This window comes from Cyprinus carpio, chromosome B20 (genome assembly GCF_018340385.1).
Source record: "Cyprinus carpio isolate SPL01 chromosome B20, ASM1834038v1, whole genome shotgun sequence".
Classification (NCBI taxonomy): Eukaryota; Metazoa; Chordata; class Actinopteri; order Cypriniformes; family Cyprinidae; genus Cyprinus; species Cyprinus carpio.
This window is the reverse complement of record NC_056616.1, coordinates 9,977,089-9,990,892: the sequence shown is the minus strand read 5'-3', so window position 1 is coordinate 9,990,892 and position 13,804 is coordinate 9,977,089. Positions and strand designations below refer to the sequence as shown.

At 38.4% G+C, this 13,804-nt stretch overlaps 1 protein-coding gene across 3 annotated transcripts in view; it reads right to left on the bottom strand.

Moving 5' to 3' along the window:
* Positions 1 to 1,568: 1,568 nt before the first annotated feature.
* Positions 1,569 to 13,804, bottom strand: part of LOC109113303 (phospholipid phosphatase 3-like) — a 49,823-nt gene continuing 37,587 nt past the window's right edge. For all 3 annotated transcript variants that reach the window (XM_042746436.1, XM_042746435.1, XM_042746437.1), the window contains 2 exons: positions 11,606 to 11,782; positions 1,569 to 3,442 (listed from right to left, as the gene is read on the bottom strand). In XM_042746436.1, the coding sequence (XP_042602370.1) occupies positions 3,314 to 3,442; positions 11,606 to 11,782 (306 nt within the window). In that variant the 3' untranslated portion in view covers positions 1,569 to 3,313. The remainder of the gene's footprint in view (positions 3,443 to 11,605; positions 11,783 to 13,804) is intronic.

Here is a 13,804-nt window from a genome sequence, read left to right as displayed (position 1 = left end):
AACATCTGAAGAGTGTTCAGATTAGCTGCAGTACGCATAAAGAGCACGGAAGTTAAATTTAATCATCTGCAGGATTGCGGCAGTTGATTGCAATCAACATTAAGCATAATCTGTCTTATATAAACACATACAAATTCAGGTTTATTAAGTTCCAACCTGAGGGAAGACTATTTTGGTGGCTTACTGTAGATGTCAGTACAAAACCAGAGAAATACAAAGTCCAAAACCCCAGGCGTGCCGAGGCTCACGTTAGTAAGAGTAACACAACTTCACTGGTTTTCTTCAGTGCTGGCATACAGACCTCCCCAGCTCTCATCCCACAGCCAAACATGACCACAGAACCAGAACATCTCTCAATGCCATCGCTGCGATCCATCAGACTTCACAAACCTGGCCTGAACCCAACCCACTGATGTAACATACCAACAATTCAATGCACCAACCTTTGCTGACATCATTTCCTTTATTAAGCTGTTCAATTAGATTGGTTAGTTGCATTTTACAGTAATTTGTAGAGATGTTTCAGCTATACGTTGATGTTTCAAGGCTTAACGGTGGAGAATATGACAGAGTGCCACCGTCAACATTAGAAATGATGATCTACACACAGCCAAAATATGAAGTCACAGTTTTGGTCCTAGGAAAACAAGAACGCCCGGCCCTGATTGAAACATGCTGACGGTATTAAAAACTTATTATTTCATTCCAAGACAATTCATTTGGCTTCTTCTTCAAACTTTTTATAGTGGGTACTTGAGTAACACGTAAAATGCAACATAAAAATGTTCTGTTTGAAACTTTAATGCAGTTTACTCATCGAACACTAGGACAATTTCACATTTATGGTAGTACAGTGTACCCATAACAACAAATGTACATTGAAAGGACTTTAAAAGGTTATTTTTAAGTTGCTTTCATTCAGCAAAGAGGCATTAAATTGGACAAAATGACAGTAAAGACATTTATAATGTTACAAAAAATGTTATAATACTATGGAAGCACGTTTCCGCCACTGAATGAAAAAAATAAAAAAAGTAACAACTTTTTATCTCAGAGTTGTGAAATATAAACTCCCAACTGTGAGAATTGCAACATATAAACTGGACTTTATAAATCACAATTGTGATAAAGTCTGAACTGAGAGATAAAAACACGTAATTCTGAGAAAAAAGTCAGTTGCGAGTTTTTATCATGCAACTGAGAAAAAAAAAAATCTAATCTAAATTGCAAGATGTAAACTTACAATTGCGAGAAAAAAATGTCAGAATTGTGAGATAAGAAGTCGCAATTCCCTTTTTTATTCAGTGGTTTTATTCAGTTTTATTCATTCTATATATAAGAATAAACATAAAATCTCATATTAGAATGATTTCTGAAGGATCATGTGACACTGAAGACTGGAGTAATGATGCTGAAAATTTGTGTTTAAATTACACTTTAAAATAAACTAAAATAGAAATTGTATAAGTGACATGCAAAATGGCACATAAAATATTGTTTGACATTTTTAACTCACCAAACACTAGGACAATTTCAATTTCACACAATAAAAACAAACATTCATTTCGTTTTTGTCGTTTATAATGAGCTTTTATTTAAAAGCACATGTATTAGAGCGAAGTACATTTAGCAGAAAAAACAAACAAAAACATTTTGCTATTATTTCTTTTGTACAAAATGAGACAATACAAAAATACTAATAGTGAATTTGATACAATTGTATGTGTTTTATTCAACGCTTATTAAAAACGTACTATCACAAATCTACAATATTTTAGTCACCTAAATACAAAAATCGGTCAATCGTTGCTCATAAAAGCAGCACTTTGTAAATAACACAGGTCATGACACATTGCTTTTTAGATTCATAGTGGATATATCTAAACATGTTCAGAAATAATATCTTACATAGTTAATTTTAGTGATCTATACATTATTCATATACTTCTGAGAGAGAAATAAAACGGTTTGTTGAAATGATAGGACGGACTATACAATGGGAGGGATGTGCAACACATTTGGAGCTTGAGTTGTGTTGTATGGATGTGTTTTCTGTAATAGTCAGGCAGTACTGTACAGCTGTTAGTGGGGACAGTAGACATCATCACGATCGGAACATCGAGGCTAAGAAAAGGCATTTCGAAAAAAAAAAAGTCCACAGTTTTCTAAAGTTTCTTCACATGGTATTGGTCCACTGCACCAGGACCAAGTGCGGAAACACACGCGACACATACAAACACACACAAACGGGACAGAGCGTCCTGCCGAGGGACCCCACATCCCCTTCTCGGGACAGTTTGACTTGTGCCAGGGCAGGTGGACTTTGGGCACAGGTGGCATTCTGGGTAAAAACACACAACTAAAGTTGAGTGATTTATGCAGTAGGAAGGGAAAGAGGTCAAACCAGCCAGCGGAAGAAGCTCGTTCCCGGTTCCAAAAATTTAAAAATAATGTGCCAGTGTGGTCAGTGGGAGTCAACCCCTATGACCGTGGTGACGAGACACACCTCCCCGACATCTAACCCCGCCCCCTGACCAATCAGAAGACAGCGAGGTGGCACGGCTCAGCCACGCCCCCAGAATTCGGGCAGGGATGGGCGGTGGCCATCGTGAAATCGTTATCTAAAATAAAAATCTATTTATCTAAGAAAATACTCGTGTAAACCCACCCACCCGCCATTTAAAACCCTTTAAAATGCATTCTCCAATAGTTAGGCCACTGTTCGGGTAGCTAAGATCAACTTTGATGGCTAAAAGCTTCTCAAAGCTACACTTCTCAGATAGCGAGTGGTGACGTTTAATGAACTTGGATATAGTGCTATAAGTTATTCTTCTTTATACTGTTAATATATCTGTGCTAATTACATCGCAGATAAAACAAATCATTCCTATTAATAAGGAATTGTCCTATATAAGGAATTGTCCTATACTGTTGCTGAAAGGCCACAGAGACAAGAGAGAAGTGCTGGTCACGTGACCAGCCTCACATTCACTCTCTTCTTCCTTTTGTTGGCGTTCATTAACGCATTCTGTGTATTACTTTCGTCACAGGGGCTCAATTCATTCTCCGCAAATTTTTGAGAGAGAAATCGCTTTTTTGTTAGCTTTGTGTCTGTTTGGCCTTTCGAATCGGGCTCTAGGATATTGAGGTCATTATAATAAGAGTCAATAGGATTGTCTCTGTCCTGTCCCTACATTCTACTGTCAGATGAGAGAGAGGAGGTGTCAGCTAAGCCGGAGCTCCTCTGTCACAGGTGGCTGTTCTGGTTTCTTCAGGGGATTCGGGGGGAGGTGAGGGATGGGGAGACCTCCTCCTACACCATGTTGTGATGGTTGTTCCTGTCTATGATGTCAGAAGAGGGGAGGAGCTCTTTCTTGATTGGCGAGGGAGGTGGAGTGGCAGTCTTGGCTTTGGGTTTGAAGAGGTCCGATACATAAAAGGCTTGAAGAGAGAGAGAGAGAGAGAGAAAACATATTAGATTATTTAAGAACCAAACACTTTCCAGAATGCAAATCACAGAACCCACAGAATATGATTGTAGTACATAAAAAGGGATTGAACAAGAACTGGCTTGTTTTAAAATCATGAATTTAAACCACAGTTGCCACAAACCACAGGAAACTGAATTCAACTTTTTGGAAGGATAGCAGAATGAATTGACTGATTAATTTTTCAGAGAAATGCAACAGCTGGGAAATAAAGTTTTCTCCTATTCTTATCGATAAAATTTTATGAGTTTATGAAGAAAGTCATATTGTGAACATGTTTTCTGTTTTAAGAAATTATATAACAATAAACATTTTTAAGACAACATTTTTATAACAAATGTAAGTCTCCAATGTCACTTTTGATTAATGTGTCTTGGAATTTCTTACAAAAAAGAAAAAAAAAAAAGAAAAAGAAAACTTGGTGACCCCAAACTTAAAAACATTAAGAAACATATTACTTATTCATATCAATTGAAATGTTTAGATATTAGCATTTTAATAGATAACATTTAAGGTCTATATGACCTTTAAACTTCAATCATTTTTCAAAATGTTTTTACTAGTGCTGCCAAACGATTAATCACAGTTAATTGAATTTAAAATAAAGTTTTTGTTTGCTTAATATATGTGTGTTCTGTTTATATTATGTATATATAAATACACTCACACACACAGTATATATTTAAAAAAATATTTACATGTCTATTTATATTCATATAATTTATATTATAAATAAATATATTTAATATATAAACAGCATTTTCTGAAATATATACACATGCATGTACACATAATAAATATACACAGTATACACACATATATTATGTAAACAGAAACGTTTATTTTGGATGTGATTTATCGCGATTAATCGTTTAACAGCACTATTTTTTACACTTTCAAAAAGACTGCTGTCAAATGAGTAATCGCGATTAATCACATCCAAAATAAAAGTCTTTGTTTACATAATCTTTCAGAATTTCAGTTTCAGAATCTTTTTTTATTCCACACAATTTTTTGAATTTCAATTCATTTGAATTTTACTTCATTAAACTCAATTTCTAATTGCAACTGTAGATTGCATTTGCTACGTCAATTCAAACTAGCCATATAATTTCAGTTTAATTCAGTCGTGGAAATCCCAATTATATCCGTAAAAACTTCCTTAAAAAAAAACAACAGGGCATGAGCAACTGCAATAGTCAAGAACAAATTATTCAAACACATATTTCAGAAGCACTGCTGGATGTTCGACTAACCACAAATGAGTAATATGGCCTCTGAAATGTCAGATGATATAAAGGCTGGCAATCCATTGTCTGTGACATACAGATGTGTATGAGGTCACACGCTGATAAGAGCGAACAACTTGCACCACACACCTTAAAAACATTGAGTCAGTAGTAAAGATAGAGGAAACCCCTGAGTTCTTTTGTTCCAGTCTTGGACTGCGAGGGACTGAGGTCAGTATTAATGGTCTCACTTGGCGTGGGAAGAACTTTGTCGTCAAGGAAAGATGCCCGACAACCCTCCCTTTACGTCCTAATGACATCACTGGCAAAACAGGAAACCGGGGAGGGGAAAAGAGGAAGTGTGCCCTTGGCATTAGACTAGGCATGCACCCAACGGATTTACAAAGAGCTGAAAATATACAAGTCTGAGTCACGGGCATTTCATGCCAAAGACGGGATGCTTTCACGGGGATAGGAGAGGCCTACGGGATATTTAGCCGTCTGCACAACATGAATGTTACTGCAGAACAGCTGAGCCGGACGGCAGCGCCGTGGAATCACTGATTCAAGAAAGCCTGCCAATGCGTAAACACACGCTATTTATGAGTGTGTGAAGAGTATGGGGCCAGTGTGTGACAGGAAAAGAGGTCAGTGTTTGGGGTAGCTTACAGCTAAATTGTCCTGACATGTTTCAGGAGGTGCTGTCAACCAAGGCACCCCGGAGCGGCGTACTGCCCATGGGCTGAAGAAGAAGTGCCCAGAGACTTGTACACAGAGTTAAAAAAGGGACTTCCTTTGATTATGTGAGTGACAGGCTTGAGCAAGTAAGCTGCGACTATCAACAGGTTTGTAAGTGTGTGTGTGTGGAAAGAGACAGAAAGTGAACAGAAAGCCTTCGAGAGGCCATCAGAGTTCTGGAATCATCTTTCCAGCAGCTGTTTCTTGCATATCCTTTCAGTGAAAGACGTTGTGCTCACATACAAAGAGAGCTTTATCCAAAGGTTACAGCGGATGAGTTCATACTATAGGGCCTCCTGTGACCATCTTCTGCCTACATGAGTGAAAGTCCGCCAGAAAGATCATGACATTTCCAGAGTGACCTTTACATTGCGCTGGAATGACATCAGGAAACTGGATCTAGAACCTTTGAAGGATTTCGTTCTAAGAGCAAGTATGTTGCTTGACAAGGCCAAACAATATATTGTTTCATCATTTAAATACTTCTTTTTGTTAAAAATATTGATTGAAATGCAATTTTTTGCACAATACAATATTTCTTTAAAATGAATGCCACTTGGTTTGAGAATGCATATTTGTATATATAATGCTTACAATTTTTTTTTTTTTAGAGGGGGAAAAAAACTATAAATATGCTATAATAATAACAACTGTAAGTTACTTTATGGTGAGAAACTGTAAAGAGTTTAACATCACATTAAGCGTAATTTTACAAATTTATGGTTTCTGCAAGCAAAAACAGAATTACGGTATAATTTGCGTGAAAAAACAATAAAAGGACATTCTCAGAGTGATACATAACATATGATTTTATTTTATTTAAATGTTTTTTTCACATTTTTATTTACATTTATGTACATGTTCGGTGGCTTTTACCACCCGTATTATCGTGTTGGATTTAAGTACATTTTAAGATTACAAAAAAGCAGATTTGATAGTTCAGATTGGTATATTAACATTATATCACTTAATGAAAGACACTGTTATAAGTTATAAAATATACAGGTACCAATGTGGATTCCTGTAATAATGAAAACATTGTTACTGTATTTTTAATGCAGAATTTCTGGTAAGTACAGCTGCTTTTGTTGCCATAAATTTATGAGCTTTAAAATTTATACGCTTTAATATTTTCTGGAAATTCACTCATTATTTGAAAAGAACTGTGTTTTACACTGATAGGGCTGATGCAAGACGGAGCATCTGATAATTGGAAAATGTCTCCATATCTGGAATGTGTGTAATTACGTGTTATCACATATGCCATCAGCTGCAAGCCTGCATTCCACCGTACTGTCCAGCATGACTTACAATAGGCTTCTTGATGCACTACAACCTCTGACCTGTAATCACAGGCTGCCAATTAACCTGTGTTGGGGGTGAGTGCTTCCTGTGTCACAGCCCTCGGTCTGAAAGAATTCTTCCGCAGCAAACTCGCTCCATTGTGTTCGAATGCCCAGTCAGCACCAGGAAGCTGTTTTGCATGTTTGTCTAAGCCTGTGTGCTCCACTTACTGGGGGATGAAATTAAGATACACTTTAACAGTCCAAAAAGACTTTACAGTTGGTTCAACACCGCAGCTGGAATTGCTTTCCAGTTAGGCACTGAACAGTGTTAAGATCGCTTTAGCTATCACTTTTATGATGAGATCAAGTTTAATTAATTTGGGTCTGATAGGAAACATTTTGTTTTGCATCAAACTGAGGAAAGACTGACGCCCACGTGCATAAAGAATCAGTGAAAGATGGAGGAGGTGGTTATTTTGTAAAACGCTGTTCTACTAGCATGATATGGCCACAACAAAAATTCCTTGAAATTTTGTACAATGATTCCTGAAAAAAAAAAAAAATGTAATGGAACATTGTTAGACTGGAGAGAGATCTTTGTGTTTTTTGACCAAAGTTAAAAAAAAAAAGATCAAAACGTTTTCTAAGACACATTCTCTTTAAATTGTAACATACATGAAAACACTAAGGCATCAAGTTGCCTAATGTACTATTTTAGTCTCCATCTCTGTATTATATTGTATTAAACTGGTTTGACATCATCTTAGGGCAAACTAACTGGTCTGCTCCACCCAGCACTGTCTCATACACATTCCCTTAATCAGACAGGAAATGACACCAAACCATTTGTCACCATCCAACAACTGTGCCAAAGAGTCAAAAGATCAACATAATGCATATTTATTTTGGATCCCAGAGCTGGGAGGGCAAACTAACTCCATCTAAACTCATCTCAAATGAACCTCACTGCTCTTCTGCCGCTTTTCACTGATGGCTTTATGGACTTGGGATTCAACTGAACTGTGAACAGGTTCATAGTCGATATGTCTGGGTGTGTGCACATGTGTGTGTGGTCTTCCATTGGTTTGGGCGTGTCTGATCCTAAAAGTGTCAAAACACAGCACATGATTATGTGTGAGAGTGTGTTGCTTATGTTATGCATGTGTCTTAAATTGTAGTTTCAGGCACTGAGCCACATCGGCATAATAATTGTGGATACCAAGTTGTGTTTTTGCTGCTTCGCTTTCCAGCGTAACATTAGTAAAGTTTAATAACACCATTAAAATTTCCTTTCTTCTTACACACAACCATACTATTTTCAGTTTGAGATGGCCTCCATTACCATAGCTACATGGAGAGTGCTGTGGCAGCCAATGAAAAAAAAAAAAAGAGTCAAGCGATAGGATATCGGGTCAACCATCTCACCACCCAAGCCAGACCAGAAGCACTTAGCAATTGGCCGTTATCGCTGGAGGAACTGGAGTCTGGAATATTGAACATGACCCTCTGTGCTCCTGAGGAACGGTGGGATACTGCTGCGGTGTGAGAACTTGAGAGGTGCTGTGAATAGAGAAAGAAAGAGTGGGAAGCGGAAAGGCTGTTTGAGAGCTGGCCTCCAGCTGTTTCCACCCTTGTCTAGTCCTGCAGGAAACACCTCTGCAACTGAGCCTTACAAGCAGCCAACCTCTCACACTCTCTCCATCCATGTCAGCAGCTTAGAAAGTGGGCCGTGTTTGATGACATGAACAAACAGCTCACGCCACTCTCCAAAAGGAAGGACCGGAGGATGTGGCCGCAGTCAACAGTCCAGAAAAGACAAAGAAGGAAAATGTGGTTTCTGAAGTCTGAATCTCAAGGGTTCTTTTAGACATTTAGACATCAGAATTTAAACATATGCTCGGCTGCCTGACTTCAGCACTCGTAACGTTATAGTGAATCTTGCCAACATTTCTGATATAATCCAGGCCTGAGTACAAGGAATTGAATGTAGGATTTAGGAGCCTCTTTTTGAGACTGAACGAAACTGATGGCCTAGTTAACATTGTGCTACTCTGCGTTTTAAATTTCCCTTGCATGATACATAAGCAGACGGACATGAATTGCTGTTCTGAGATCAGTTCTCCGTGGGCATCCCAGTCTAACAGCGCCATGTGAACTGATCCTCTTTAATATGGAACATGCAGTAAGTCTGTAATCAGCTTTTGCAATACGGCCAAAACTCACCAAGACCTGTAACTTTCCATGGTTTCTTTGAAGCCAGCCAGTTGGACACCAACCCAGAGCACTTACAACCTCTAAACGTCTTTAAACACAACCCCCTTAAGCAGAAATCAGCACTTACAGCCAAGCTTAGAAGAATTGCTGCACCTCCAAACCATGAACTGTCTGAGACGACCTGCTGAGAAGTTTGGATAAGTTGCACTGCCACCTATGGTCGAAACCAATGCTTGATGTATGAGTACATAACTTTTCTTTTAAAGACACGTACCTTGCATTACCTCTATAGGCTCCATCTGAGCTTTGGTCATTAGAGATACTTTAATTGGACCTCTAAAGCGTTGACAGATGGGGAGCGGAACAGATTCCAAATGTAGGCTTGTTAAAAACAAGTACATGGGCACCTTGATCTTTAGTGAAAAGGATCTCATTTCTGCTCTCTTTTATTTGTACTTATCTGCTATTTTCATAATGGGGAGAAACTTCTCCAGGTGTCAAAGACTAGTTCCTACACCTTGAACCTGAGGGGCTCAAAAACAATCAAGACCATTAGCAGTGGATGGATAATTTGAGTAAAACAAGATTGTTTCACTAAAAATGTCCTTCTTAATGAGGTTATTAAAGGGTTGGCGAAAGCCTAAACTGCTCTTGGAAAAACTGAAATGCCAATAAATAAAGACAAGAGCCAACTGAAAACTTAACCACACAGGGTTCAGCATATTCAAGGATTGGAGATAAAATGTTTTGCAGGTTCATGATACCAGTAGAGAAATGTTTGGCGAACATCTGTGGACCATAAAAAGTGTGGCGCTGTCACAGCTAATTAGAGGGAAGAAAGACACTGAAAGGATATTCTGGGAATTGTAATATTTAGAAACACAACTCAATATCCCAATTTCAACACTAACAATTTAAATATTTGTCTTTCAGATGTTGTAGATGGGGTGATATCAAGAGATCACCCCATTAGGAGGTCTTGGTCTCCTGCCTTCCCCTAAAGCGGGATTTATACTTTCGCCTGACTCTGCTTCGCGAGCCTCCGCTGATTGCGCGCGCACCTTCCCAAATGGACGAGGCTTTTATACTTGTCGCGTTTGCCATTGTACTATTCTTTGAAATGACAGGGGGCAACGAGGAGTAATTGTCCTCTAAAACCATCGGGAATCACCGGAGAGAAGAAGTAATTTGCCTGTACAAGACTTCTCCCATGATGAATAAGTTGATGAATTAATAATTTCTTTATGTACAAACTGATTAAAATAATCTTAAACTATTGGCTTTATTTCACATCAAACAGAAGACAAATTCAAGCAAATAGTTTATAAATAGTATCTAAATTAATTCTAATTCTATTTTTATACAATAAAAATTAAACACACTTCAAATAAAAAGCCTTTGACAAACTATGCAAAAAAAAACGATGCGTTGTTTTCTGTCAAAGCATCAAAAAGCACCTGATGGAGTTTGAACTTCACATCAAACGGCTTCTGTTTCACACAAATGCCGACAAAGACGTGCATGTTCGGCTAGAATGGCCCTGAACTTGTGCATCTTCGAATGTGGAGCTACGCGGAAAGTTACAAAAAATGCTGTGGACACCGCCACGTGAAATGAGTTTGCGCGTACTCAAAACGAACTTCTGGTAACACCGCGATTACGTCATTTGCCGTGCGCACCCAAGCGAACTTGCGGACGCATCAAGTATAAATCAGCCTTAAATGGGCCTTGAATCTCTGCACCGTCCCCTTACGATGCAGATAAACAGATAAATCTCTGTTTCTCACATGATTAATAAACATTGTAATTTTTCCTTAAGAGAAAATGCTCTTTCTTTGTACATTCAGTTCCAATAAGCTTTGCTTATTGCAGGGAAAGTCTGGCACCACCAAAAGTGACGTGCTACAATTATGAAGTGTAAAATTCCTTTTTCCAAAACCCCTCCTCTTTTCATTTGAGAGTGGGTAATGGTGCAATAGAGGCAATATGCTCTGCATTAGCAAGAAAAAGATTATGCTTCACTCTGATGGATGAGTAATTTTGTGGATAGGGGTGAAAAAGAGAGAGGGTGGGGTCTAGAGAATGTTGTGGTCTGGTTCCAGATATTCAGATCCCCTTCCGACCTCAAACTCCGGATGGCCTTCTGTCTTCACTTTATTCAGAAGACACGAGATAAAGTCTGTTCTTACTGGTTCTTTTGACAAGCTATCTGATAAATCTGTCTCTAGACGAGCTCAAACATACTCATGGACTATAACAAATAGAAAAAGAAAAGTTCATGATTTTCATGTTTTAAAGTGAAGAGTGGGAAATGGGAAAACATACGCTATATTGTCAAACTTGTTGGGTTGTTAATTGCCAGCATATTTATGAAAGGAATGTTTAATTAGTTTTTCTGGTGTTAACAGAATGTTAACCAATATTGTTAACCAATATGGAAAAACAAAAAAAAATCCAGAGGTTGTGATGACAACCAGATCAAGGCCAGTGGTTATTAAATGTTGTAAAGTACGAAATCTCCAAATAGGTTTACATTCCAACCAATAAAAACAAATTCAAGATTGACTCCACAATGGCCTCTTGACTCCTTAAAGATACTAAACTATATTTTAAGAAATATGAATTGGATAGAAATAAAATATGTACTTACTATGAAGTAGGCCACCAGGGCTCCTTGGACAAAGCCAGCTAAAACATCAGTGGGGTGGTGCTTGTGATCAGAAACACGTGATAACCCGGTGTAGAAGGCCATCATTAGCAAGGTGAACTGCACAAGTGGCCTCAGCAGACGGGCTCCTCGCCACGTGAACCGAGACTGCAGGTAGAACTAAAGAAACAGAGATGGAAAGCAATTTAACCAAAGGGAACATCTGTAAAACTTATGTTTTTATTACATAACAGCTGAGATAATACAATAAGTTAGGGTTAGGGTTAGAGAAATTAAATAGAAAACAAAGGAAGGTGGATTAAAAAAAATATGTGGGAAAGAATGTTGTGGGTGGAGCAGAGACAGAAAAACTGAGAACCCAAAGTAGCGCCGGACAGGACTGAAAAAAAAAAAAAAAAATCTCTCTTTCTGTAGCCACCTAAATCCAAGGACTCCTTGTAGAGTTAGCTTTCTGGGAACAGGAAGACTCTTTAGGGTAAGAAAACAAATGATTGAGGGTTACAAAGACAAGGGGAGGATGGGGGTCAGGAGGACAAACTGTTGACAACGCTCCGGCGGCCCATCAGTCCTGAAACTCTTCAAATTGGGTCAGTTAAGGACCCTGTATTCATCACCCTCCCTTAATCATCCATCACCACCCGAGAAGGAAAACTTCCATTAAGTTTGAAACCACAGCAGACAACAGAACACAACCTTACACAGTGACACTAACTGATAAACAATCATGCACAAACTCAGACGATCTGTTAGACAAAACAAACAATAACCATCTTGAGCTTTGCGCTCCAAATGAAGGTGTGTACAAGGTCAGGTCTGCTTTCCTGAACAGCTCTCTTCTTGCTCCGAAGGCATTGTGTGCGTAGAGAGGAAGGAATCCCTCCCTGAGGATGTTTGGGAGTTGGAGTTTCCTTACTGGATGAAGTTCTTAGATGATGCGAGGATGGGTGTGCCTGCACAAGCACACTGACAGCTCTTCGAGTCTTCACAAATTCAGTTTTGATGAATAACCGGAGTTCTCTGTGGTCAGGTAATGCCGTTTGGATTTCTGGAGTATTTAACTAGGCTGAAGTTTAGCATTACTGCTACGTGTGCCAAATATGCCAAAGACTGAAGATAAATAGAGGCCTCCTCAATCATTTTCAATGGATCTTATCTCATAAAAACAACCCCTCAGAACGGAAGGATGGTACAGTGATAAGCATCTAAGGGTCTTTATGTGCGTCTGTGCCTCAAACCGATTGGAATCAACATATGGCCTGCTGTCTCATTACTTCAATTTACATTGTGGCCCAAAGCAGGAGGTCTTTAAAATATGCTGAAACAAAACCTTCAGCCATTTTTGCCTGAATCAGCAAACATTTCTTCCTCTCACGCTACTGTATATGAGCTTTTGGGTTAACAGCTGGCTGAAGAGAAGTGTTAGATGTCATAGATGACTGACTGAAATGGAGATACTTGCTTGATTATATGGCTAGAGTTCATCTGAGGCAAAAGATAAATAAATAAATTCATACTCGTGTTCATTTTGATCCAGCATGGCCTCAATGCTGGCAGTAAAGAGAGAATTTCTAACCAAGCATCTGTAGCTATTTCAACCACAGGCTTTCATACACTTGGCATTCTTATACTGAAAAAAGTTCCAGCGGAGAACTTAGAAACAAACGTGTCAATAATATCTTTGATCGGGCCATGTGAATGCAATGGAATGCTCTTCAACCGCAGATCTGTGGTTTATGGAGACAGAGGTCTGTTTGCTTATTTCTGAATGCAAACTAAATTACAAAAGTGAATCAATAAATTTGGATGGTTAAAATGAAAAACTGAATGAGTAATCCCTGAGGTTTTCTCTTTCTCTTTTTTTATGTTCTTGTTTTGTTATTGCATTTTAAGATTTTTCTCTCACGTCACAGATGATAAACGAGAACAAAATAATTGTGTTTACTGTTCGAATGATTTATGAAGGCTTCGAGTGTTTTCCAACCTTCCAACCTAATAAATAACTCCAAAATTGGTTCTCCAAAATTAAAGAATTGAGCCTTAGAGCCAACAGTGACATTCTCATGCTCTCTTTCGCACCAACTGTGAATGTTGCGCCACAATGAGTGGAATGCTATTGTCATTTCACTTTAAAAATCAACAAGTGGCCATAAATCCAGGCTCACACTGTGCAATTTTTAAAGG